Source organism: Centroberyx gerrardi, chromosome 4 (assembly GCF_048128805.1).
Source record: "Centroberyx gerrardi isolate f3 chromosome 4, fCenGer3.hap1.cur.20231027, whole genome shotgun sequence".
NCBI classification, from domain to species: domain Eukaryota; kingdom Metazoa; phylum Chordata; class Actinopteri; order Beryciformes; family Berycidae; genus Centroberyx; species Centroberyx gerrardi.
The window spans coordinates 14,026,024-14,052,450 of NC_136000.1; the positions used below are offsets into that span (position 1 = coordinate 14,026,024).

At 42.1% G+C, this 26,427-nt stretch overlaps 3 protein-coding genes across 6 annotated transcripts; 2 read left to right on the top strand and 1 right to left on the bottom strand.

Moving 5' to 3' along the window:
• The first annotated feature begins 11,882 nt into the window (after window positions 1-11,882).
• On the top strand, window positions 11,883-14,414 carry snapc5 (small nuclear RNA activating complex, polypeptide 5). The gene is made up of 4 exons (XM_071896443.2): window positions 11,883-12,036; window positions 12,368-12,495; window positions 12,597-12,677; window positions 13,594-14,414. The coding sequence occupies exons 2-4, from the start codon at window positions 12,406-12,408 to the stop codon at window positions 13,786-13,788; spliced, it is 366 nt and encodes a 121-aa protein (XP_071752544.1). The 5' UTR covers window positions 11,883-12,036; window positions 12,368-12,405; the 3' UTR covers window positions 13,789-14,414.
• A 1,562-nt stretch (window positions 14,415-15,976) lies between these two features.
• lctlb (lactase-like b) lies at window positions 15,977-20,702 on the top strand. Of its 3 annotated transcripts, XM_078283265.1 has the most exons (14): window positions 15,977-16,121; window positions 16,237-16,397; window positions 16,582-16,669; window positions 16,765-16,874; window positions 16,993-17,121; window positions 17,276-17,371; window positions 17,499-17,553; window positions 17,665-17,830; window positions 18,236-18,509; window positions 18,668-18,794; window positions 18,941-19,140; window positions 19,525-19,588; window positions 20,316-20,360; window positions 20,527-20,702. In XM_078283265.1, the coding sequence occupies exons 1-14, from the start codon at window positions 15,995-15,997 to the stop codon at window positions 20,640-20,642; spliced, it is 1,758 nt and encodes a 585-aa protein (XP_078139391.1). In that variant the 5' UTR covers window positions 15,977-15,994; the 3' UTR covers window positions 20,643-20,702. The 3 variants fall into 3 exon arrangements, with proteins under 3 accessions (XP_078139391.1, XP_071752541.1, XP_071752542.1); XM_071896440.1 differs by lacking the exons at window positions 15,977-16,121; window positions 16,237-16,397; window positions 16,582-16,669; ... (2 more) ...; window positions 19,525-19,588; window positions 20,316-20,360 and having other exon boundaries at window positions 17,032-17,121; XM_071896441.1 differs by lacking the exons at window positions 15,977-16,121; window positions 16,237-16,397; window positions 16,582-16,669; ... (3 more) ...; window positions 19,525-19,588; window positions 20,316-20,360 and having other exon boundaries at window positions 17,032-17,121.
• Window positions 20,703-20,712: 10 nt separating this feature from the next.
• Window positions 20,713-26,304, bottom strand: zwilch (zwilch kinetochore protein). 2 transcript variants are annotated; one of them, XM_071896436.2, is made up of 18 exons: window positions 26,174-26,304; window positions 25,959-26,001; window positions 25,750-25,842; window positions 25,231-25,352; window positions 24,865-25,052; window positions 24,641-24,720; window positions 24,408-24,563; window positions 24,158-24,229; window positions 23,985-24,078; window positions 23,831-23,883; window positions 23,631-23,733; window positions 23,444-23,523; window positions 23,176-23,332; window positions 22,972-23,000; window positions 22,744-22,880; window positions 22,544-22,639; window positions 21,883-21,994; window positions 20,713-21,400 (listed from the first exon to the last, which is right to left on the bottom strand). In XM_071896436.2, the coding sequence occupies exons 1-18, from the start codon at window positions 26,221-26,223 to the stop codon at window positions 21,068-21,070; spliced, it is 1,998 nt and encodes a 665-aa protein (XP_071752537.2). In that variant the 5' UTR covers window positions 26,224-26,304; the 3' UTR covers window positions 20,713-21,067. The 2 variants fall into 2 exon arrangements, with proteins under 2 accessions (XP_071752537.2, XP_071752538.2); XM_071896437.2 differs by having other exon boundaries at window positions 21,122-21,400; window positions 21,883-21,998.
• Window positions 26,305-26,427: the final 123 nt, after the last annotated feature.

Here is a 26,427-nt window from a genome sequence, read left to right on the forward strand (position 1 = left end):
TGACATCTCATTCAGTCAGTTCAGCTATTTGCAGAGTGATGGATGTGTTTGATGTAGTCTCATAGGCGAGACAATTTGATCAGTGAGGCTAAGCACACACATCTAGTCTGTCAGTACGGGCCTTGCCGTCGGTGCAGCAGCACAGTGGGGGGCTGACTCTGACTTTGACTCTTGTCTGGGGAAGGAACAGAGTTCAAGAAAAGTGAGGAGGCACTACTGTGGATCAGTCGTGCTTCCTTCCACCGCCGGTCCTTTTTGTTCTCAAAATCTTTAACACATGGAAGGACTATAAAGAGCCATCAGCCTAGACACTCACCTAACAAACACACACGCACACACAGAGAGAGAGAGAGAGAGAGAGAGAGAAACACACAGGGGCTGAACCATTTTTAAGCCACTCATTTGATTCACAATTCACACGCAGATCCCAGCCAGGGGGCAGGGATTTTGAGAAGGAGAGATCAGTAGCCAGGCTTAACTTAAAATGTCAAATGCTTTACTTTGACTTCATGGAAAAAAAGACAGTTCAGAGGACCCGACAGACCCCATGCTACTAAGCAATTTTTCCCTTTCTTGAAAAAAGCTTAGAAGCAACAGGTACAGACTGGCTCTTTCACCAGGCTGTAGCAAAACAACGAGGTGCTTCAGCCCCGAAGGCCCGTGATACCTGATCATCAAACTGCCACCAATTAGAGCATTAGGAGAAGTCATTTATTTTGCCTATGTTAAAGAAGGTGCTAAACTCTGTGAACCATTCCCTCATACCCCTGCTGAAATTTCATCCAGAGGAACCCTGGCCCCACAGAGAGAAAGAGGGATATTGAGGGGCTGAGCGAGACGAGGGCCCAGGAGACCGGGCTCACTGGAGTAGACCCTGCCAGTCCGGGGGCAGCCTGAGAAACGCCAGGCACTCCCACCCCCCCCCACCCCCCTCCGCTTCCTCCCCCCTCTCCCTTCCTCTCTTCACGGACCGGCCGGGGGACTGGGGACTGCAAGTTCATTGTTCACAACTGAAAAAATCAGCATGCTCAGAGCGATCTGTCATAGAGGGGCTACCGCAGCGTGGGGGCTAGAGGTGGTGACTGAGGTCCTCCCCTTTTTAAGCCTATGACCTAATGCAGGTAAAGAGTGAGGTTTAGTGCTAGACTGCTCCCCTCTCTTCAGCCCCACACCCAAATCTCCCCATTTAGATATTTGTTGAACCTCCTGCACTGAAACCACTGCCTGTAGAGGAACAGACTGGGTGTTGGGCAGTACACAAGTTTCCATGCATGGTAGGCAATGAAAGGAGAGCTCAATAAGCCAGTTCAGCCCGCCTAACTCCACGACCATTATTGAATCGTATTGAATTGTATCTAGAATAGCCAATACAGCGACAGTAAACAGCCATGCATCAGTCCATAGAATTCAGTAGATCCAATTGAGGATTCACACCCTACCATATCATCACCATTCCCTATCAGACACATAGACTGCAAACTTATACTTTCTGTCAATAGTAGGCGAGCACCACAGCAGCAGAATCTGTGAAAATCATCCACACACATTAATATGCTGCCTTGCTCATAGATCAACAGCATTAGCAATGGAAATCACAAGAGGCCATCGGTAAATGGAAAAAGAAATGATGCTGAGACGAATTCTGAAGCAGACAGGCTGCTGGGCTGTGAGGGTTCCAGTGGAACAGGAAAGCAGGTGTTTGCACGGCGTCTCATCTGAGAGGCGTTACCAGGTGCTGCTGAAGTGGCTTCCTCCGCTTCACCCCCCTGAAGCATGTCAGCTCGACACCTTAGCCGTCATGGGTAGACCAGACTGTGATTAACACTGTAACACCCATCACAATGGATCAAATATCTGACACTCTAGCATGAAGACAGATCTATCTTGTTTGATGAATTATATACATACTAAACAGCAATACTAAGGAAGTACTGGCTGTGACAGTCATACAATATCATACATTAGTACCTGCAATTCTGCCAACTTTTCTTTCAGAGGTAAAAATCAAACTGCGGGTCATAGGAAAAAGGCAGTCGTTTGAAAAGCAAACTAGTTGGAAGAGGTAATATTTTCAAGTATAAAGTCATTCATAGAAAACTTCAGGACCTGCTTGCTATTTGTATCCATTGTAGTCACTGTAGTACTGCAAAGGGTTCTGCCCCGTTTGATGAACATCGCCCTCTGCTGCTTAGGCTCTGTACTAACTTTGGCCGAAGTCAACCCAAGGGAAGGGGAGAAAGAAAATCGTTTCCCAAAGGCATTGTGTGAAAATACATTTATGCAAATCAACAACACATCATAAAAGATAGTATTAAATAGGTTGTTTATGAGGTCTAACCAAATGCACATATCAAAGTGTTTAAGCTTGTCATTACAAACAAAAAGCATCTTTAAGATACTGTCATCCATAGTGACGGACACAATAAAACGTTTTTTAGCGACAGAATAGAAAAACACTCTTAGATAATGCAGTTATTCATTTAAAACATTGGTTACAATAGCCTTATAAAGTAATCATATGTAGTGCAATACAGTATGATTCTGAATAGGTCTTACTAATCGCAATATAAGTCAAAGAGCAGAAAGCTCTGGAAAATTGACCAATGGAAACCCTGATGAGGGCCAACTTTTTCTTTTTTGCAAGCTAGAACAGACACTTTACAGGCATCATATGATGTATAGATGAAAAATAAAAGGCAGTGGTAGATTTGTTTAAAAAGGGGACAGACCTCTTCAATAACATTTGTCATTTTAATTACAAGTAATCTTTATGTCTTTCTGAATTGCTCAAAGCAGATGATTGGGCATAATTCTGAACAATCAAGAGTGGCGGTCCTGTATCAAGAGTCAATCCCAAACTGGGGAAAAGGATATTTCATCCAGCGGCTATGCACAGGGCTCCAACAATAACACCTCCCCACTGAAAGGAAATTCCTCCGCCTCCTCTGCTCTCGGCTGGAACACACAGCTCTCTTAATCCTGCTCTGGTAATGAGGTCATTTCACAATGTAATTTGCTGCTTTTTTTATTTTTCATTGTAACAAATTGAAATGTGCTGTTGCCCAGTTACAGGAACGAAAACATTGTGATCGATTTCTATCTTTAGCAATGTATTTTCTTTACAAGACCATAAAATGTTTAAGTCCAGTGTGATGAAAGGGTATATTTCCATATGAGCGTCTCTGATCCCTCAGATATCCGCTGGTGTTTCTGCTGCTAAGATCAGAGGCCTTCAGTGAGGTGGGAGCGGATGGAGAGGAGGTGGTAAGGCAGTAATGGAACAGACAGAGATATTGTTGAGAGCTGTGCCCTGCCAAAACCAACTCTGATCACTGCTCTGAAACCATCTGATCGCAGGAGCAGTCAGTCTAGCCTTAAGTGGAGGTGACAGTGTGTCTGAGAGACACGTTACAAGTCAGAGGAAATTGGAGATAAACAGATAAAAGAATGCAATCTCTGCTGGAAGCAGCAGGGCACAGGGGGCAGGAAATAAACCTGTATTTAAGCTGATTACCCGAGCAGAGTCCCGGCCCCTTTCAGCAGCTCTGTACAGCCCGGCCTCACCACTACCACCATTGTTAATTAGAGATTTGCTAGGGGGAAAAAAGGCAGCCTTGTCAGACTTGCAGGAGTGTTAGTGATGGCTGGCTGGAGGGGGACATGCAGAGCTCTTAATTGGGTCTGTATGCTGTATCGGTGGCTGGCTGGAGCGCTGGTGATGATTGCTGTGAGCAGGTGGCCGTGGTGGCAGCTCCATGCAGGCCGTCCCAGGCCAGCCTGTCTGTTCTTGTCAGGACCCGGAACACTGAGCAGACAGCTCCTGAGCCCCGCGCTCATTACGCCAAGTTGCCCGCCCTGTTGCCTAGCAACGCCCTCACAGCCCCTCCACAACACTTCCTCCCTGGTCCCACAATGTAACCCTCAATGGTGGAGGAGCACTTCCACAGAGTCCAGTTATGGGAAAAGGGATGAATACTGCTACCTCTCAGCGTCCTCTCTAAATACAACACATAGTGCTTTGCTCCAGCAATAATCCATCATCTTTTACTGTTGCAACCAGCAATGTGCATCCAACAGTATTGCATCAGCGCCACACTAAGAGAGCAGCAAAGACACTGTGATGAATCATGGTCACCCCAAGAGTGTGATTTGTATATGGAAGAAACATTAGTTCTACTTCATTAGTTGCTGCAACTGAAAAATGATATTGAGGACTTGATCAAAGAGGTTCAGTATCCACTTTCTTTCCCTCCCCACAATGTGCATCTGCTGGATTTTCATCAGGCTCTGCCTCAGACATGCCACAACTGGAAGTCATACATGACTTGTGCGATTGAGATGTCTGATAACAGCATGTCAAACACACACATGCAGATGTGCGAGCCTACACACATACACACACACACATGCGCACACACATGCACGCACGAGAGTTGTTAAGATCTTGTAAGCATTCTTGTCAAATCTGCTGCCGTCTTTTTCTGGCAGTGATCATCATCTGCACTAGACTGTAGCAAAAGGGAGAGGTGGGGGGCACTTAGTACATGCAAACGTTGCTTGAGACTTCAACAGCAACCCAGCAACACTAAGATGTAACTCTCTGTGGAGAGACAGACTGACCAGACTAGAAATCAACTTCATAGCACGAGAATCTACAGGCAATTATCTTTCCTGGTACCAAACTAAGTATCTAGTTTGTCTCTGTTGAATACAATTTGATATAACTTTGAGTGATACAACTGCCTGAGGCTAATTTTATGGGGAAAAATACAAATTTTGGATGGCACAGAGGTAGCACATTTTTGATGGCACATTTTTTCATATTTCCAAATCTAATCAATTTGTGATATCTATGTCCACAAGAGAATCTAGCAGTTCTACTACTGGTTAGATCATATGGAGAGTAGCCAGCCAAAGTTTCATGATTCAATGGAAGTTTGACGAATGCTAGAAATGAAGTGTAAAAGAATCAATCATGTCAGGATTTGACTGCATGGAGTTTGCAGCCGGAGGAGGACATGTGGAACAGTGCCTGTGTTGGAAAATGACAGGAAGCAGTAGAATGACATCAGTTATGGCACAGTGCGGGGCCTGTTTAATGAACTGGAGAAATCAATGGGCTTCTATAGCGCCTTTTAAAACACGCAGCACACCTTGAGACTCCAGTTGTGAACTAAAAAAGGACATATTTCATGCAACGGCAGGAGAAATCGGAGTAGAGTTGGAGACAAATCAAAACCAACATCACCCGCTAATATGTAGTGACTAATCTGGCAGTAATAGATGTTATTTTCACTTCTCTCTTCACAGAGGGTTACGGCTTGAAACTAAAACGAAACCAAACCAACTTTGTTTTGTGCTGTGCCTAGGATCTGTATTATTCAAGTTGATTTAATCCAGTCAACAGTCCACTGAATGACACACAGTCCCCACAGCCTTGGCAGTGTTCTGAGTGCAGGCTGTCCTGTGTTGAAAAAGGTCAATATTAAATCATAGCCCCACCCTTGAGGCTCTCACTAATGTAATAATCCACACCAGGACTTGTCCACATTCTGTGGTGCCGCTCCAGTTACTGAAGCCGGAGAGAGAGGGGAAAACTCTCAGCCCTAGACCCACTTCACCCTGCCAAGAAGCCCACGGCATGCGAAAGCTGAAAACCCAAAGGGTGATCATTTGTCACGGGCAGTTCGCACGTCTGGAATGTCTCAGTTTGTGCACTCGGAATATCAGACAAGATGGGTGGTGTTCCTGGAGATCAGGGCCGCTCTCATGTCGGGCGATCAAAGCGAGCGGGGCTGGCGCTACACCGTTCGCACGCAGCTGTGTCTTCCCCAGGGTTGCACTTGGGCTGCGGGTGCTAGACCTCACTGTGGAAGTGCCTGTAAATAAATGGTTTTGTCACTGTGTTCACACATTCCTCCAACCAATGGGCCTGCTCAGCCTTGTACCTCCATTACCATAGGCTACCATCCTGACAGCTGACTGCTGACATCACCCAGTCATACGCACCAACTGGACTTCACAGAGGAAAATGGACCAACACAACATAAGACTATCGTTTAGGTGAATGGCTGTATGGCCCAAAAGCTTAAAAACCTTCAAAATAATTTACACAGATCAATACCATAGCCATAGGTTGTGTGATGTATAGACTAAGCTACATGTCTTTGGCTGAGGTGGAGAAAATAGGGGCAGAGGGTTAATGAGGGTGAGAGAAGCAGGAGGAAATGCGGGAGCGCAGTACCTATCCTGTGGTCTTTCCATGAGGAATGTGGGGAATGCCCAAACCTCTTCAGTCAATATTTGCTTTAGATGAAATGATAGCAGCAGTTCAGCCTCCCACCACTGACAATTAAGATGCCAGCCAGAAAATTAAGCCCAAAGGGACACATCCCGAACTGTAAATTAACCAGCCAAGCTCTCGGCTCATATTACCATGAGAACATGACACATACAATATTCAATATTCATTACACAGTGTTATCTAGCCTAGGCTGTGTCATGACCATACAGCCTGTCCTATGGGAGTAATCCGACCTTGTGTTGTCATTTGACCTTTGTCCTTGGCATCAGCACTACTAACTTGAGTTTGTCCAGTACTGTACCAAAAGTTATTTTACAACGCCCACTGTCATTTTTCACTCTTTTGGGTTGTGGTGAATAGAGTAAAAAACCTTTACCTTACCCCGAAATATCTTTCACCACATTTTTCAGCCAAGCAGTTGGATATTTGAGATTAAAACACTCTCACAAAAAGAGAAAAATGAGCCTGCAGCCTCACTGTTAATGAATTATTGTGAAAAGGAAAAAAAGACAGCAGAAAAGGAAAACACAGTGGATTTCCTCCTGGCTGGTCTGACATTACAAGGATGTTTAACTTAGTGTGCCAAGGGAGGTGAACTACGCAGACCAATACACCAGGCCCAGGGGAGTGAGAGAGAGAGAGAGAGAGAGAGAGAGAGAGAGAGAGAGAGAGAGAGGGAAAGTGTAATTAATCACACTACAGTCAGTGGGCCTGGTCTGGGGGAGGTGAGCTTGAGTTCTGGGTCTGTTTGCTGGTCCCAAGAGAAAGGCCGGTGGAACAGGAATGCTGTGTATGGGTGGTCAATTAGTTTACAGATTTCAGCTGTGACAGAGACATTCTCCTCGGCCCCAGCCCCAGAGTCCCTCCCGTCATCCCCGACCAAACCACATCATATCAAGGCCCAAACCGCATGCCGTGATCTGAGGCATTCCCCAGGCTGGAACATAAAGAAGCTCACTCCATTTAGCCCAACCTAAATCAACAGCTTTTTACTGTGGTTACATTGGATTGCCTTACATCCAGGATCTGCCCATGCTTTCAGCCCCTTTCAGTTTTCCATGCATCCACGGTACTTCTGAGAACCAGACCTCCTCCAATGTGTCACTTTGCGAGCCTTTCACTTCCCCGGGATCACAACATACAACGCATCCTGTCCAATTTCACCAAATACACTTATACCTCTCTAGACAGATCGGTTCCACTATAAAAGCCAAACAAAGGCCACATAAACTGACTGAAATTAAATCTGAATGGGGAATAAATATGCTTCCATGAGCTTGTCATGAATAGGGGTGCTGAACCCAAAGTGTCCTCTTGAACATAAGTGCTTAAGATAATAAAATGCTGACATTAACAATAATCGGGTTTCCCAGTCTGACAGGGGGAGTAATGCTTGGCTTTCACTACACTACCCTGACTGAATGAGGGCAACAGTATAGCTGTAGTGGGCACCTGGCTGTACACACACACACACACACACACTCACACACGCACACACACACACATACACACACACACACACAACTATGCAAAGTGTTGATGGACACAGACCACACTGCGGATCATACCACACTGCCATGGTTAATCTGGTGATTAAGACTATTATCAATCATCTCCTTTGATTCAATGACAGCATGCCCACTGGGATTAAGCAGCTGATTGATTTAGTGTGAAAGGTTTGAACGTACAATCTCTAAAGTATGTAAGGTAGGTAAACCAGGCCATTATTCTACATCCTCACTTCTGCGAGCGGGTTTTGGTTTAACACAAATGGTCACATTACAGAACATGAAATACACATCATATTTTCCTTCTGGGACCGTTATATTGCATGCAAGGGTGTGAAGGTCTATGCACTTATTTATAACTACATAATGTGCATTTGTGCACATATGGGTCTGTATCAGTAGGCTTTATCTTATACACATCCAACCATTCACCACCAAAGTATGCATCCATATCTTTCTGGCTCTGTGTACGTGCCGAAGATTGTACTGATTGCAATGAATGTGTTCTAATGCATTTGTCCCACTGAGTGTGCGTGCCAATTTGCATGCATATGTGTGTGTGGGAGGTCAGACAGGAAATGTAAAGGTTGAGGTAGTTCCTTGGAAACAAAGGCTCCGGCATCTCCACATGAGCCCTTTCCTTTCATAGGCGCCCGGGGCTTCTCTCCACATCACTGTGCTGCTTAAGAGGGAACATCCTGGAGCTGCCACCCCCACCTTTCCCTCCATATTCTATAGATAGGCTGACCTATGGTACATTACAGTCATGTAAAGCACTAACTGAAAGAATGCACAGCTTCATTACTCAAAAGCAACTCTCAGAGAAAGGCTCTTTCAGACTGGGCGCCCTGTTCCTGAGCCACAGATAGATGACATGCAGTGCTAGCCATGATCTGGTTTTCCTCAGGCTGTGATTGCACGGGAACCTGCGATTCCCCCGTGGCTCACCTACCCCCATCAACTTCACAAACCCTTCACTGCTCTCTTACAATCTTATCTCCCTGGGCCTCTCCTTACAATCTGTATCATCATCTTCTCTCCCTCTCTCCTTTTCCATCTTTCGTCCGTCCTCCATTTCCCTGCTCTTGCTCTCTCCTTTACTGTCCTGGTTGAAAATTGAGTCATAACTTCCTGACGGCGCTGTTCAAAGGTCAAACCCCTCCACCCCGCCCCACCCCTCCCCACCCCCGCCTCCTTTCCTCCTCTCCCTTTTGTGAGGCCCCTCTTCCAACACGCCCAGCGCTGCATTCCACAGACGGTGGGAGCACCTTCAAACGCTCCACCAGCAGACCAGACCACCACTAGCAGCGGCGAGGAGGGCAACAGACCCGCGGCCTCAGCTGCCGCCAGGCCTCAGCCCCGGGCCCCAGCTCTGCCGAGGAGAGCTCTGATAGGGAGAAAATGCAATGTAGCAGCAACAGAGTCTGTGTGATGACAAGGAGAAAGCAACTGTGGCTCTGAAGGAGCAGAGTGATATCTGTAGCGTATTAGCTCCCTTCATGCTGCTGAAGCCAGCTCCGAGTTAAGCCCTCCTGCCACTATGGGGCCTCTCGTGTCTGCGCTGGGAGGCTGGCAGCTGCGTTACTGGGGCGCAGGCCTCAGAGTACCTCTCCCCTGACCCCCAAATCCTGAGGGTCTCCCCTACACTGACAGACAGCTCCGGTTTCAGCCTCCCAAGGCTTTTCTCTGCGCTCGGCTCTCAAAACACTAAAATTCTTATACAGGGTAACATACCACAACATGGTAAATGTGATAGCTCGAACTAGCGTGGTTCAGACCTGTATTATCAGAGATGCTGGATATCAGACCTGTACCAGGGAAACACGGACACCAACTCGTCAGCTCCCATAGCCATTCTCATGCAGGCATCATTGTGGAGCGCTGTTGGGTCTGGAGTGGAGGCACCGACTGCATGACACCGGCCGGCTGTTGCTTCTCACCTTAGGCACAGACAACATATTTCCACCGAGTGAGATTGTGCACAAAGATTAAGAAAGCAGATCACAGATGAGCTGAAAACAGGAATCGTGTCCAAAATGACATAATATAGGCTGACATACGTAGAGGCACGTAGAGTCACAGACAGGATGGGCATTAAAGACCTTCACACAGAGTGCCATAAGGATAAGTGGGCTACATCCTATCCTGATTAAACAATAGAACATGACTATGGATGAGTAAATCTTCGGGCTATAATAAGAAACGTACATTTTGGTCACAGGATATTTAGAATAAAGCAGTTCTATATGTGGATGAAGTGAGTAAGAACAATGCTATATCTGAAACATAAATAGCCTTGTAAGCCCCTTTTGCTGTTCTTCCCTCCGGCCTAAAATCTGCTCATGAAATGATTGTCTAGTAAAGCAATAGAAGGTATCTGGTTTAGGAAATTTGAGGAACCTACATCTTACAGCAGCTCTTTTTCATGTGTGTGAACAGAGACAGGTATGTCTGTCCTCTTGGCTGGGCTCCATTGTTAGTCTCCAGTCGTGCCTACGTGCTGTGATTATCAATGCACACATCTGGATGGACTTAGTCAAGGAATCCTATAAAGAACCTAATGGGCTCTTCTAACATTTTTTGAAGACTGATTAAGAGCCGTTTCAGATCTGGTTCACATCAATGAGTTCCATCTGTGATTTATTTGAGTTTTCACTGAATTCGTTATCTACTTTACTTGCTCCCTTTCAATGTTACCGGGGGTTTGGGGGATGGGGGGGGGGGGGGGGGGGGGACATGCATGCCTTGCAGGTAACATGCAAGACTGCTGTATATTTGCTTATGGGGCAGTGCAAATGCTTTGACGAACAAGCAGTGTTGCAAAGGGCCACTCCATCAATGACAAACCGCACATACATGCAAATCCTACAGTAAGTGTGTTCTCTTTTTGTACCCTGAAAGTGATCCCAGCTTCCAAGTAATTCAAAACATGTTTGGGTCAAATGGCTTTTATAAACTTGCTTTTCCAACAAATTTGTTTTTAAAACATGGATATTTGCTTTGAAAACCCCTTGGTGTTTAAGTGTTTTTTCCACTTTTACTCTTGCTAATCATAAAATAAAACCACTATTTGGAGTTATGCCAGCATGAAGGACAAATTTACACCTTGCATTAGTTCAGTCCTACCCAGCATACAGTCTGCTGAAGTAGCAAGCAGGCCTAGCTTAGGGCCTATTTGTCTTCCAATAGTGTGACCTTTATGTTTTATGAGGGAGACTAACACCATGAACTACATTTGTTACAAATTAGGCTTCCTAGTGCCATAAAGTTGACACCTGCCACTTCAAACCTCTGTTTGGAGGGGAGGACAGAGCACTGATAACCGGGTGGAAAGAAAGACATAACTATTGCGTGCCCACTTGGTCATTAAGACTGCAAGGTATGCAAGTATTGTGAAGTTTGTTACATAGGACAAAATCTAATTTAGTTACTCGACTGACTTACATTGCAAGACTACCACTAGGTTTTCTTACCGACTAAAACGCTCGCTTAAAGATCTAATCGACTATTTTCTTACTTTTCCTCACCACAAAGCAGAATCTATCGTTGTTAACCACTCTGCGAAATCCCTGGTAATGCCACAAGATGTCGCCAACTGACCCGCATGAATTGGTGGGCGTACACTATTAATGCTGCCTTCACGTACTCCTCATAAACTCATACTTTCGAACCTCACAACCTAAATATGAGTTTTGGTCGAAAATAACAACAAAATGGACCCTGGAACAAAAGTATTTTCGTGGTGATTGTATTTTAGAAATTGAATGGCACAGAACTACTTTGTGTTGTAGTGACAGAGTGACGAAGATGAGATATTTGAACACCAGGCATGTAACTGTTTTTTTCTAATTAATTTACCAGGCAAAACTTGTTGTAAACATGACTTTTACCACATTGTTGCCATTCGTTGTTGATAAGGCTTCCATGCTCTCAGTCCCTAAACGTCACGAAAATCTCAACATTCCCAGTCAAGTTTTTCGCACCGTTCATGCCGTGGTAGCGATATTTCCGACAGCACTTGAAGGCAGAATGAGGCCGGATATGACTTCAGGGCCACGTGAATGAATGAAGCTTGCAACAAAACATTGGCTACTACAAGTCAACAGCTTTGCTAATTGAGCTGAAAACAAATACTCTGAAATACCTAGTCAGGAATTGAACGTAATCTTGTGTATCATCGACTTCGACATTGATATGGAGCTGTAGGCAGAGGTTTAAACAGAGGTAGCAAGTTCAAACTGTTCTTTATTGTTTGTTTGTTTTGCATGGCTGAGAATTAGCTTAGCTTGGAGATACCGCTATTTAACCAAGCCGCTTTTCATCAACAGCTAGCTAGCAGTAACACTAGTCTGAACACAACTTACGTACCATCTTTATTAGGGCTGAGTTGGTCAGAGTGTGTACCGTTGTGATGGTTAAATACCGATCTTTTTGGTAGATATGCTACAAATGCATAGCTAACTATATAAACTGCATTTTAGCTAGCTGTAGTGGCTGGCTAGCTAATGAGCTGATTTTTTACCGGATTTCTGAAATCTGTTGGTTTCACTTTCAGTATCGAGGAATGGTCTAACTGCAACGATACCAGTAAACATGCACAGTCGTCTGCAGGAGTTGAAGAAGGAAGAGGAGACTCTCCTCAAAATCAAAGTCATGTTACAGGACCAGCTGAATAGGTTGAAGGTGAGTGGGAGGGTTCAGGACTTGAGTTTCTTGGAGTTGGTATTTCTACTGTACCTCTGCCTTTATATGATGTGATGCCCTGTGTTCCCTCTGTGTTTCAGTTTGAAGAAGGGGCCTTGAAATCAATCATAAATGCTCAGATAGATGAAGGAGCCTCTCAACCTTCATCCCCAGAAACAGAGGTAAATTGCTGTGGAAGAACAACAGAAATAAAAAATGCATTTCTTGAACACTTGATATTAGTTTTAGTGATAGCACTGTTATCAGAGCATCAGAAAGAGAGCACAACTCTCGTTACTCAGCTGTCAAGTCGAAGACAGTGTTGCTAAGTCCTCATTTATCAGTTAAAACTTGCTTTTTGAGTCAGAGATCATAATGAGTCATGTTATAATATGTTCAATAGCTGTTGTGTATGTTTATCAATTCATGCTGTACACCTGTGGGGTGTTTTTCACATCATATTTCAACAGCTGTATCAACTGTGATGCTCTTCCTCTCTATGAAAGTTAGGAGTAATAAACAAGGACAATTAAATCAATTACAAATTAAAATTATAATGTGCAGCCTGTTCACGTTCTTTTGACTCTGAAACATGCATAACCTATCTGGCAGACTTGTCTGTGCCATTCAAAGATGGTGACTCATTAAATGACAAAGTGTATATGTTGCTGCCATACTGGTTGTACTTATCCTTTGCTGACCGTGAGAAAGTTTTCACTGCCTTTATTTTGTCTTGTTTAGACTTCTGTAACTATCTTTAGTCAGAATGCTAGTGCACTATGCAGCAGCAAGGCTTTGAACCCAAACTTAGAGACGGGATCATATTAACCACATTTTTAACGTGTTACCGAATGGTTTTAAACTTAATTTTCTACTGATTACCTTTAAGGCCTGTAAACCACTTCTTATAATGCATATAATTACAGACAGGCTTTTATAAAGTTTTATTAACATTTTATTCTTGTTTTATTCTTGTTTGAATTCATGTCCCACATTCTTATTGTTTGCCTTGTTTATTAAAATTTTTGTTTGTAACACACTTTTTAAGATTGATTTGAAAATGCCTTCTAAGTTTATGATTTATTCACATTATTACAGGTTCATGTCAACCTTGATGATGAGGGTGAGATCAATCAAACCAAACTGCTATTGAGTGCCCCCGTAGATTATGATATGGAAGAGGAGGAAGAAGATGAAGAGGAGGAGGAAGATGAAGATGATGAAGAAGAGGATGACAACAATCTTGATCTAGTGCCTGAGGGGGATGAGGAAGAAGACGAGGATGATTACTGAGATTCTTAGCTGCCTCAGTATTCCGGTGGGCTTTAATATTTGCACCACCGAAGAAGAACCATGCATAAATGGACAGTTCTTTATTTGTTGACTTATTTTGTATCACTTAAGAAGTTTAATTTATTTGTACGGAGCGAATAGCAATTCAATGTGATGAAGTGTTGATAAGTGGATGGTAACAGTCACCGTGTGATGAAGTGTGGTAACAGTGTTCTCTCCTTTGCCTAGTTCAAGGCATGTCGTTAGGATTGCATACCATTTTAGAATTTTGTGTCCATTTTCCTGATAAATGTCTCACTGTAATGCAGTAAGACGGTATTATTAGGTGCTTGTAGCTTACTGGTGATATTGTACATCTGGAAGATAAGAGGCTGAGCAGCAATTCAAAGGAGTTGAGATGTGTCTCTTAGCATGAACATGTATGGCTGGGCCATATAAGAGGGCAGTGAATCTGCATTATGTAATTAGGGATAATTGTAAGCACAAAATAAAATGTTTTGCATAGGGATCGCCTGACTGATTTTTACAATATACATCTCCAGTCTTAACCCAATATGCTGAGTCCTAGTCACTTTTGTAAACAATGGATTGGTGGACACCATATTCTTATCAGATGTAAGGAATGTATACTTCATGGGGTATGGACAGTGAGAGGACAGATTTTTGTTCTGTTTCCTTCTCAAATACTGAATCAAGGTTATACTTGTGTCACATTCTTGTCCTGACCTGACCTAGGCATCCACTTTTGCAAATGGGTAATGCAGTGCAAACACTTTCCACCAGCAAACCATTCAGCATTTTCTAAACAGCTAAAACAATGCAGCGAGCCTGACAATACAGACCTGCTTTCACACGGAGCGCAGGGACAGCTCTGGAGAAGGGTGGTGCTACAGCAGATAACGTACAATAGGGATTGCACCGATAGATATATACAGCTTTCCACATGGTCCACTGATCCAGGAGAGCTTACATTCACACAGGGACTTGGGTTCAGTACATACTTCTGCTAATGAATACTTCGTAAGGTACACAGGTAACTGCACATCTACTATTCAAATCAAATTTCATGGTGTGATAGGGATGCATTTTGTGGTAGCATTTTTCTCCTTTTTTGTTGTGTGCGCAAAGTTAAAATGGCATGTGTTGTAATTCTACTGTATTTGATGCAGTTGACTGCAAATAAGTGGTTTCAAATTGTTCTACTTTGTAATTACCTAAAGTGGAAAAGCCATGTCACTACATGATTGCTTCTAGGGTGGCAAGATTGCAATTCAATAAGTTATTTCCATGAGAAGTACTGAGCAAATAATGCCAAATCCATAGGAGCTAGTCAAGAGAGAAAAAGGTACATCTTATAAAAAATAAAAGTACATATGACAGGAAATTTATATTGCAATTAAGATTTCTTATGGCATGCACATGGACAAAAGGTTTCAGGTTAGAAATCTGAGCATGGATCAGAGCTCTGATGAATAATTCCACCTTTACTTATGTACTTGTGTCCTTTGGGTCAGACTGATTACATGCTTTTTAGAATAACATAAAAGAAATATAATGCTCATCTCCATTTTTGGACACCTGTAATGGAAAATTATTTACACAGTGAAATATGATGTCTCTATTCATTTTCCAAGACTTGTGAGCACTCAAAACCAAGATATTTGACCTTGACAATGCAACACATTGCACCAGTTTCTAATTATTCCTTATTTTATCCCTCTGTTGTGATATCATAGTGTACTGTAAACATATCAGCCTCTCTCACATTAACTTTGCTTACAGAGGTGAAACCATAGTTTGTGAGGGATCAGTCTGCCTCAGCACAATGAGCTCACACTTCATTGAGTCTGAATAGGGGCATTTGGCTCTGCATTAGGGACACGGGACCCCCCCTATAGTCCATTGCACTGGATGCTTCTAGACTGATGACAATTTATTCTAATCATATTAGAAATTTCTTACACTGTTTCTAATCTTAGACTTTTCAAAGGAGAGGTTTGTGTGCATGTGTGTGTATGCATGTGGATGTATGCAGATACTCTTGGACATATTGGTGTTTTTGCTCCACACCAAGCTTGGTACAGGGCCTGAGTGGTGCCATTGAGATTGTATCAAGTGATGCTGAATGGTTCTTGTGTATGTGCAGAAGTCAGCGAGCGACTGGAGTAGAACGAGACAGTGACTGTGCTGCAGGCTCAGGAATACCATGCTGCCCCGCTGTGCAGTCAGGGTGTGCCATGTGCTTATGTTGGTGCTGTGTCTGTCTGCGGCTGAGGACTTCGACTGGACAAAGAACGACCGCGGCTCCTTCTATTATGGCACTTTTCCAGCTGGTATGAGCACTCAGCAAGTCCTGTGCACACAAGTTGTTCTTGCATTTACTGGGATACATACATTGTCTCCTATGTCATCTAACTCTGAGTTGGTTGGTTGTTGGAACATTATTAGGATTTTCGTGGGGTGCCGGCAGTTCAGCCTATCAAACAGAAGGAGCCTGGGACAAAGATGGAAAAGGACTGAGCATCTGGGATGTGTTCGCCCACAAGAAAGGCAAAATCCTACGTAATGACACGGGGGATTCCTCTTGTGAGGGCTACTACAAAATCAAGGTGTGGTGATCAGGAGACAAACCTAGTACAGAAACACTGCCCATCCACTTTGTGTGTGTGTGTGTGTGTGTGTGTGTGTTTGTGTGTGTGCGTGTGTGAGAGAGAGAGGGAGAGAGAGAGAGAGAGAGAGAGAGGGACCAAACCAAATATAATTATATCAGTCCTCTGTGTTTATGTTGCACAGGATGATGTCTCTTTGATGAAGGAGCTGAAGCTGAACCACTATCGTTTCTCCATCTCCTGGCCCAGACTCATTCCCACTGGCATTAAGTGTGAGTGACTGATGTAGGAACTGAACTGGCACATATGATTCAGTATGTTGATGGCTAATGCTGAGGAGAACTCTGTGCTTTAACACCCTTTGCAGCTGACCATATCAATGAAAAAGGAATCCAGTATTATAATGATCTGATTGATCATCTGCTGGATAGCAAGATCACTCCCATTGTCACTCTGTATCACTGGGATCTTCCACAGGTTGGTACAAAAAATAGTGATCATCACCAACCTCAGTCTCAATACTTTTCTATTATAGCACTATATATTGATTAATCAATTCTTTACTGGGTGGATCTTTCTCTTTCTGCTTTTTTAGGTCTTACAAGAGAAATATGGTGGATGGCAGAATATTAGCATGGTCAATCATTTCAATGAATTTGCAAACCTGTGCTTTGAAAGATTTGGCAACCGTGTGAAGTACTGGATCACCTTCAACAACCCATGGGTAGGTTCAGAATAAATTTGGTTTGCAGTAATGTTTTCACATGCACTCACACCTTGCAACAAGAAGTTTTTCAGTAGTAGAGTTTGGATTAACATAACTACCTGTTGCTGTAATGTCAGTATTGTAATCAAACTGATATTCTACTCAACCACAGTCTGTAGCAGTTGAAGGTTATGAGACTGGTGAGCATGCTCCTGGACTGAAGCTAAGAGGAACTGGAGCGTACCGGGCCGCCCATCATATAATCAAGGTATGAGACTGGCTGCAAATGTATTCTATCAAAGTGTCATTTATCAATTAATGAAAGTGCTAGTTTAATGACTTTAAACTGAAATGGAAATCTTATTCATAACACAGAATAACTTTTGTTTTCTCAGGCGCACTCTAAAGTTTGGCACACATATGACACACAGTGGAGGGCGAAACAAAAAGGTAAACAAGGACAAAGCCATTCAAGTAATAGATAGTCTTAATTGAATATATACTGTACCTCTCAACAGTACAGTCTGTTTGTGCACTGAGAGCTGCTGTCCACATCTGCAGGTCTGATTGGCATCTCTCTGTCTGGGGACTGGGGAGAGCCAGTGGACATCAGCAACCAGAAGGACATCGAAGCAGCTGAGAGATACGTCCAGTTCTACCTGGGCTGGTTTGCCACACCCATCTTTCACGGAGACTATCCTCAAGTGATGAAAGACTTCATCGGCAAGTTACATTGTGCACAATTCATCAGAGATCGTGTAAATGGAAAGTAGTATTAGTCATTGGGAAAGTCATTATTTTGATTCTAATCAGTCTAGTCTAGTTTATTTATATAGCCCATTATCACAGTCAAGTCTCAAAGGGCTTTACATACCATCATATACATGTTATATACCATACTACATCATATATACATACTACATACACATCATATACATCCTATAGCCTGCTACATCGTATACATACTTCATATACATCATTTGACTGCATCATCATGTACATACTACACATATACTACATCATATAGCATACTACACACAAACACACTCACGCCTATGGGAAATTTAGAGTTTTCAATTCACCTGACCTGAAACTAACCTTGATTGTGTGTTCCTTCCGTGTGTCCAGGAAGAAAGAGCGGCCAGCAGGGTCTTGGGACGTCCCGCCTGCCCACGTTCTCCTCCCAAGAGAAGAGCTACATCAAGGGAACCTGTGACTTCCTCGGCATCGGTCATTTCACCACCCGCTACATCACCCAGAAGAACAACCCATCAGGCCGCAGTGGCAGCAGCTACTTCACTGACCGCGACCTGGCTGAGCTGGTTGACCCCCGCTGGCCGGACCCCGGGTCAGAGTGGCTCTACTCGGTGCCTTGGGGTTTCAGACGCCTGCTCAATTTTGTCAAGGTGAATCTTGCATCCCATGGTGTGTAGTGAATGATGCACAGCAGGCTTGTTAAAATTTGTGCTCTACTTTATGAACAACTGAAATGAGCGTAACACATTGCCCCTCTAGTCACTGATTTCATGTAAAAGCAACTTACTGTGATTTGTTCCCCATTTAGACTCAGTATGGGAACCCAATGATCTATGTGACAGAGAACGGAGTGTCTGAGAAGATGTTATGCACAGAGTTGTGTGATGACTGGAGAATACAGTATTATAAAGACTACATCAATGAGATGCTAAAAGGCGAGTGAGCACTAACGTTAATGTAGTCTCTACGTACCAAGATTACACTACACATACCGAGAAAAGATATTGGCATTTCTGTTTCATTTTTATATGGTAGTTAAAATAATTTGTAATCAGCTTACTCTTTTTTTGGTGTCACTCAGCTATCAAAGATGGAGTCAATGTGAGAGGCTACACTGCATGGTCCCTGCTGGACAAGTTTGAGTGGGATGAAGGCTACTCTGAGAGGTTTGGCTTGTATTATGTGGACTTCAGGAACAAAAACAAGCCCCGCTATCCCAAGTCTTCTGTTCAGTACTACAAACGCATCATCAGCTCCAACGGATTCCCCAATCAGAGAGAGGTGAGAGATGGTGTGGTTTCTACAAGACCTGCTTCTAATCCCTTCCCTTTTTTTAAGGATTTTTTACTGTTAATAGCTTTCCACATATACAGATACACTCAATTTCTTTCTCTGAAGTTATGACCTTTGGATTAATTGGTAAATACTCTCTGATGATCAGAATCAGAATAATTTTATTGGCCAAGTACATTTGCACATACAAGGAATTTAGCTTAGTGGTTGCTTGTGTACATTTTTAGAAGACGGAGAAGAATAAAAGACAATATAAAACCAATAAAAACAGTAATATAAAAACAATATAAACAGTAGAAGAAAAAGATAAAATAATGCCCTTGAGTAAATCACAAGGCTACTGATGAGTGATTGCACCAAACATCTCCACAGGTTGAGAACTGGAGGAGGAAGGCCACTGAGACCTGCTCTTCCAGCAACCAGCTCCTAGCCGCAGGTCAGTCCACCTATAACATCCCTTACCTTGTTTAAGGGTGACAGGAGGTGAATAACTAGCTGGGGTAAACAAATAACGATTCTGACCCAAATATTAAAAACAGATAAAGGAAAAAATAAGATCTACAATTATAAACAGATTTGACTTGAATAGGTGTTCCCGTTCTTTCAGCACCTCAGAACGCACATAAACAAATTATTAGTTAATTAGGAAAGGTGGAAATAGAAAGACTAGCTACCAAAAATCTCTAACAGGATTTTTCTTTGTTTGCCCCTCCAGCTAGAAGAAAGTCCAAGGAACATGCAGAAATGCCAAAGGTTTGGCCAGTGCATGATGAAGTGTAGAACTTAAGGGGTACATATATTTTTTATTAATGCATCGTCTTTTTGTTGCTCTGTGATTGTGTGGCTTTCAGTCTGACTTACAGAGTGAAGTTTGAGCCTTTTTAACACTAACTTGAACTTAACTATGACTTTGCGCCTCCCAAACGTTAGCTTGTACTTATTGCATACAGTGAGCAACTGCTTTTTTCTTTATCTTAAGTTTTACGGGTATGCCTTAAATCTAATTTGCAACCAAGGACGCTCCTTTTGATATCACAGCAGCTTTGACAAAAACTTGTACCTATAACTCATATCTATGGAAGTTGTGCCCAATACCTGCATGCAGTTCTCAAAGGGTTAATGTGCCTTCATCCAACTCTGAGTAATTTCTCTTTCTTTATTAGAGGAACAGCGGAGTACTGCTGCCAATATTCTAAGACTTATACATGGTAAGGACACTCATGCTCATTATAAATCAGATCAAAGAATACTTAGGAAAATGATTAACCCTTTGAGTGCTGTACTTGAGTATCATTAGACTGCTTTATAAGCAGTCTGCTCTAGGCTACACAATTGTGCAAGTGAGTCGTTAATGTGTGTCTGTGTGCTTTGCAGACCCTTTGACCAGCCACATGGAGATGGTAACTGAGATTGTTGTTCCCACTGTGTGCACACTCTCTATTTTACTCAGTGCCATCTTCCTTATGTTCCTGCTGCGGAGGCGGAATTAGAAAACAGCTCTCAAAGTGTGCATGTTTACAATCACAAACATAAACACATACTCATATTGTACGTGCATAATTTCTTTAATGTATCATGTGTGAACATAAATATTTTAGTTATTATTTGAACTGAATTTTAAGAGAATTACTGAATGAATTAATTAATTTGATGTGCATACAATGTTTGCTGCAGAATGACACATTGCTTTAGCGTATATTAACTTATTACCAAACACTCACACAGTGGGGATAAAACTGCCACATGTTGGATTTTCTTATTAAAATATCGCTGTGAAATATCACCAAGGATCTACTTTGTGTTTTCATTTGGTCAAATTTGGGAGCTCTCAGGCTTAATTAACCACAATCTAGCTTGCACAGAAAACCCCCCAAAAAGAAAACAACATTCAGCAGGGGTGATTATGAAGGTGCAATTAGAAAGCACCACACAGGGTCACAGAACACAGCAATAAAAGCGATTCACACAATGCATTTGACAATGATATATTAAAAGAAAATCCCACACCGGCCCCTGTTAAGCTTATGCAGTTTTTGCTCATCTTAGTTTTGCATTCACTTTTAAACACATTAATTAGTGATGAGAATATCAAATATGAAAATAAACAAAAAAAAACAACAAAAAAAACGAAGTTGTTTTCAGTTGTGCTTTGTGTGAATTCAAGCAAAGTTGACGAGGCTGCAGCACACCATGGTGGTGAAGTAGGCTGGCTCCTCACTGTCTCCATTGACTGTTTCATTTGGGTAATCTGAAATAAATAAATAAATTATCCATACATGTATACTAGTGCTGAAACAATTAATCGATTAGTTGATTGACAGAAAATTGATCGATTATAATTTTGATAATCCATTAATAGTTTTAGTCATTTATCAAGTAAAAATACCAAACATTTGCTGGTTACAGCTTCACAAATGCTAAGATTTGCTGCTTTTTCTTGTTTCATATAATTATAAAATGAATACTTTGGTTTTTTTTGGCTGCTGGTCAGACTAAGTAAGCAATTTTAAGACATCAGTTTGAGCTCTGGTAACTTGTGATGGGCATTTGTCATTATTTTTGACGTTTTATAGACTAAATGAATAATCGATTAATAGAGAAAATAATCAGTAGATTAATCGATAATGACAGTAATTGTTTGTTGCAGCCCTATTATATACTAGACATAATAACTATTCAGAACTGTGTGGCATGTTTAGTTAGTACAGTAGAGTGGTACAGAAAGGTCACCTGTTTCAAAGATGACGTGTTCAACCAGCGGTCTGTCACTGAGCTGTAAGGACGTCCTGACCTCACGAGGACCGTGGCCACTGGACACCTCAACCCCCCACACAACTGGATGCTCTCTGACACACACACACACACACACACACACACACACAACACACACACAACACACACACAACACACACACAACACACACACACACACACACACACACACACACACACACACACACACACACACACACACACACACACACACACACACGAGTGAGGGATAAGGCAATAGTTCCCCACTTGTTCTTTGTGGGAGCAGGAGGGACTCCCAAGATCTTAATGGGAGTATGAGTTCTGAGAATATTAACACATACAGTCCAACTTTAACTACTATCTAAGCCATTCATTTCCAGTTTCATTCAGTCATTTTCCAGTGTTTTTCCATGGAACCGCTAACACATGTCTAAACATGGAACAGTATGGAACCATGAAGCTATAAGTCCTGTCCAATGAATCCTACCTTCATTCTCACCTTTTCTGATACTCATGTAGGTGAAACAATTTGTTAGATAAGTTTAAAACTTGAATGAAATGGCAAACATCTAAATCTTATTTACAAATTTCTTTAAATCTACTCAAGTAGTTAGTGTGCAAAGGGTTGTATTCCTTACTTCTGGTAGAAATGGCTGATCAGGGCTGGTTTGATTTGCAATTTGAATTCATGGTCCTCATCATATGGGTACAATTTGTAGTACTGCAAACATGATCTAGGAGAATGAGAAAGGAAAAAATTGTCTATAATTTAACTTTGTCTGTGGCAAAATAGAGCTTCCACAGAGATATATCACTGGAACAAGCCAACTGGGTTTACTGTGTGAGGAAGAACAGCCGGTCGTAGGGCAAACCCAGGAATGTGCTGCAGGTCACCATTATCTCCAGCAGATGGTGCAGTTTCCTGACTCGGATCACTTGCTCCTGCAGATCAACCTCTGTGCTAAGATAGTAACTCTGTGGAATAGAATACACACACTCAGAATTTAGCGTGAAGACTCATTTGAAAGTGGTTGTCTACAAGTCTATAAAGTAGTCTTAAGCTTACCAAGTGGTTTAGAGTCGTCAATTCTTCACCTGAGAAGAACAAAGAACATTGTCTATATGTAAAAGATGCATTTTCACATTATTTTCAAAGTAACAAATCAAGGCAATGTTCGTTAATGATTCATGAGAGCTGACGTGACATATTATGGTACATCATGTAGAAAGGATCCATAAATCTCAGACAGAGTGATGCTGAAGAGGTTACCTATAAGGTAGTTGATGTAATCTTTTCTCATCTTGTCCAGACCCATCTCCAGCAGCATGTGGACAGGCGTGAGACCTGTAAGAGACACATGATCGATCTGCTGGTGGTAGGACTGCAGGATGAGCTTGCTGAGGGAGCTGCTGCTGTCCCTGTGAATCTGGGCGAAACAAGAAATAGCCTTGAGATAGATTATACTCATTATGAACTTCAGTTCTTTCTCTGTGATAAGCAACTAAAAGTTATTTTTCAGAAGCTGCACCACACATACCCATGGTTTGATGTCACCGTATCTTAGAGCTTCTATAACCAATTTCAGACAGTCTCCAATGTCTTGATATGAAGTCACACCTGTAATGAAAAAAAAAAAAAGAATGACAATGACTTTCTGCGTCTGCCTATACTGTGGAGATCAAGGAATTCCAGTTTCCCCAAGAGAGACCCAAAACTGGACTCACTCTTTCTCATCCGAACCCACAGCTGCTCTACAAAATCCAAATCGCCTCGTTCCATGAGAGAGTTGAAAATGGAAGTGTCCGACTCGGTCTTCAACTTTGGTGCCTGTCAGAAAAGATTGAGAGGCTAGCAAGCTACTGTTTGTATTCTGAAAATGAAGCACATTTGTAAAGTGTTCCTCGTTTTTTTATTACCATCTTACCTCAGTTGTTTTTGCAGCCTGATCCTGTAGTGTCTTTGCAGTACTCTGAAGTTCTGAAAGAGTATAAAAAAGAAACTCTTCTTAACTACCTATTAACATTAAATAATGGTACAGTTATAGTGATAAAACAAAACAAGTATCTTCAGACTCATACCTTCTAGATAGGCCTTGGTCAGATTTACAGCGGAGTTGGTTTCCAAGGGCTCCATCCATTCGGTCTCACCAGTTCTCAAACCGTTAGCAAGAATCTGACAATAACAGGGATTAGCAATATCTAGTTACTGTGCACTGATAGTCATTCACATCAAATTATTGTGAGACACAAACCTGAAGAAACTCTAGCTCCCTGTACATCTCGAACATTGGGCTTCTCATGTCCCCACTGGCAACTTTGATATTCTGCATGTGAACAGGAGACAAAGGAAGGCAAGAATCACAATTATAATGAGCAAATCTAAAGCACTTTGCTCCTCTGTCTGATCCGATTAAAAATCTGTTTAATTACATGTACAGATCTTGAGTAAGTATTTTATATAGAGAAAGAGTATAATCTAAGTGTGAATGACTGACTGCTTACCAGAGTGGCTGAAGAGGACAGAGGAGGGGTCTCCAGGATGCTCTCCACATGGCTCCATTTGAAATCCACCATCACACTATTCTGGCACTCAATCACAGTGTTTTCAACAACAGTGGAGCCAAACAGGTTGTACTTGGCGCTGCCTTTTATCTGCATCTGGAAACATTAAGAGAGATGTGTATGAATGAAAATTCATTTACAATAACTTTCAAGAGAGGAGGGTCATGACATACCGAGGATGGATGATGTCTTTTCTTGTGCTCTTGCTTAAGCTCATCTAAGGTAATGAATGACCCTCTGTCCACAGATGAGCCTAAAAAGTTGGAGTAAAACCAATGTAAGAAACATCAGAATCAAATAGGAGTTTATAACTTCAAACATCATTAATTCACTCTGTCAATAATGTTTTAAATAATGATGGGTTATTCAAAGAGGACTGGAGCCTCTGAGCTTATACCTTTGCAGGTGACAGAGTATAATTTGACACCAGTTATTTTATCGCCCATGCAGACTGTTTCTGCCCCCAACCAGGATGTTCCAGCAGGGTCAGACATGTCGCAGCGCACCCACAGAGGGGGCAAGGCGGGGTTGTCCAAAGACGACACATTAGCATTTTGAGATACTGTGTACCAAGACAGTAGTTGCCTGTAAAATTAGAAAAAATAAATACTTACATACATATCTTACATAGTTAAACAGGTAACATGATTCTACTAGCACTTGTGTCAGGGATGAAATGTTTAATTTCTAGCTTTGCTTAAAAGACGGTTCTCACTGAAATGTAATTCAATCCAGTGTGAAATGTGAATATTATGTAGATCACCTTGCTTTCATGACAGTGAGCGGTTGTGGTCCCAAGTCTGCCTGGGATGCATCAGCTTCATTATCAGAGCCTGATGATGTCTCATCCATTTTTTTATTGTCAGGTTCAATTAATTTTGGGACCTTGTAAAATCAAGAAATAAAGGCATATTCTAATGGTGAACAGTAGTAAAAGGATTGATTAAAACACCAGTATTGGGCTCTGCAGGTATCTGTAGTGATGTCACACTCTTTCGCTATGGTGATGAGACCCAAACAACATATTCTGTGTTGTACTTTTCAGGATGTTATTTTGACTGTTTGCAATAATCAGTAATGACTGATTATTGATTGGATGATTGGAATGAAAGCCAGAGCTAGTGGAGAATACTGATTCCTAGTGCAGCTAATACTGAGGGTCGACTGTACATAAGCTCATACCAAGGTACGTATGCTTAAAAAAAAAAACCTAAGTGAAATACTACGTTTCAACAAATTAAACTGCAAATTATATATTGTACACCGAAGTAACAGAACTCACAGTTTTTTCACAGATGAAGACTGGTTGGTTCCCACAGTACATATTCAGCACAGCACAGCTATCTCCATTGATCTTTAATATCTGTATGTCGTCCTGAAATTCAAGATATTAACATCATTACTGTAATAGGCCTAGTTTATTCAGCTGGATGCATGAAGATGGCAAAATTGCATCGACGTTAATAGCAATACAAAGTTACGTTATGTTACCTCATATGCACAAGAATCCTTACGTTCCTCGTTTTGAAGAGACCTGGAACCAAAAGGGCGCATTAAAATTAAAAGAAAATATATTAATTGAACAAAGTAACAAGTAACATGACGACTGACAGAAGCACTGCTTGACTTAACATGAACTGAAGCATCGGTTCATATTACTGGCTAACTTGACGTTAGTAACGTTTAACATTGCACAGCAAACTCACCGAAGAAGATTAAAAAACTCCTTAGCACTAGTTATCATCTTTGAGCCCATCTCAAAAATATGAATAAGTGGAAGTCTCTCGTTACACAGTAAACACTGAAGAAGTACAGACTGCTCTGGTGAAAAGTTGTGCTCCTGTGTTGCTATTTTGACAGTCGCGCGCTCAGTGGTGAAAGTGCACGTCATGAGGTTAGAGGTCATCACGTTATCGGCATAATTTTATATTGAGAGAAATGCATAAATGAAATCAGTTAA

Coding starts and splice junctions, on each gene's coding strand:
- zwilch (XM_071896436.2), bottom strand. CDS start 26,223: ATGGGCTCAAAGATGATAACTAGTGCTAAGGAGTTTTTTAATCTTCTT. Junction 25,843..25,958: donor AGGATTCTTGTGCATATGAG/GTAACATAACGT, acceptor CTTGAATTTCAG/GACGACATACAGATATTAAA. Junction 24,079..24,157: donor GGGAGCTAGAGTTTCTTCAG/GTTTGTGTCTCA, acceptor TGTTATTGTCAG/ATTCTTGCTAACGGTTTGAG.
- lctlb (XM_078283265.1), top strand. CDS start 15,995: ATGCTGCCCCGCTGTGCAGTCAGGGTGTGCCATGTGCTTATGTTGGTG. Junction 16,398..16,581: donor AGGGCTACTACAAAATCAAG/GTGTGGTGATCA, acceptor TATGTTGCACAG/GATGATGTCTCTTTGATGAA. Junction 16,875..16,992: donor ATCACTGGGATCTTCCACAG/GTTGGTACAAAA, acceptor CTGCTTTTTTAG/GTCTTACAAGAGAAATATGG.
- snapc5 (XM_071896443.2), top strand. CDS start 12,406: ATGCACAGTCGTCTGCAGGAGTTGAAGAAGGAAGAGGAGACTCTCCTC. Junction 12,496..12,596: donor ACCAGCTGAATAGGTTGAAG/GTGAGTGGGAGG, acceptor TCTGTGTTTCAG/TTTGAAGAAGGGGCCTTGAA. Junction 12,678..13,593: donor CTTCATCCCCAGAAACAGAG/GTAAATTGCTGT, acceptor ACATTATTACAG/GTTCATGTCAACCTTGATGA.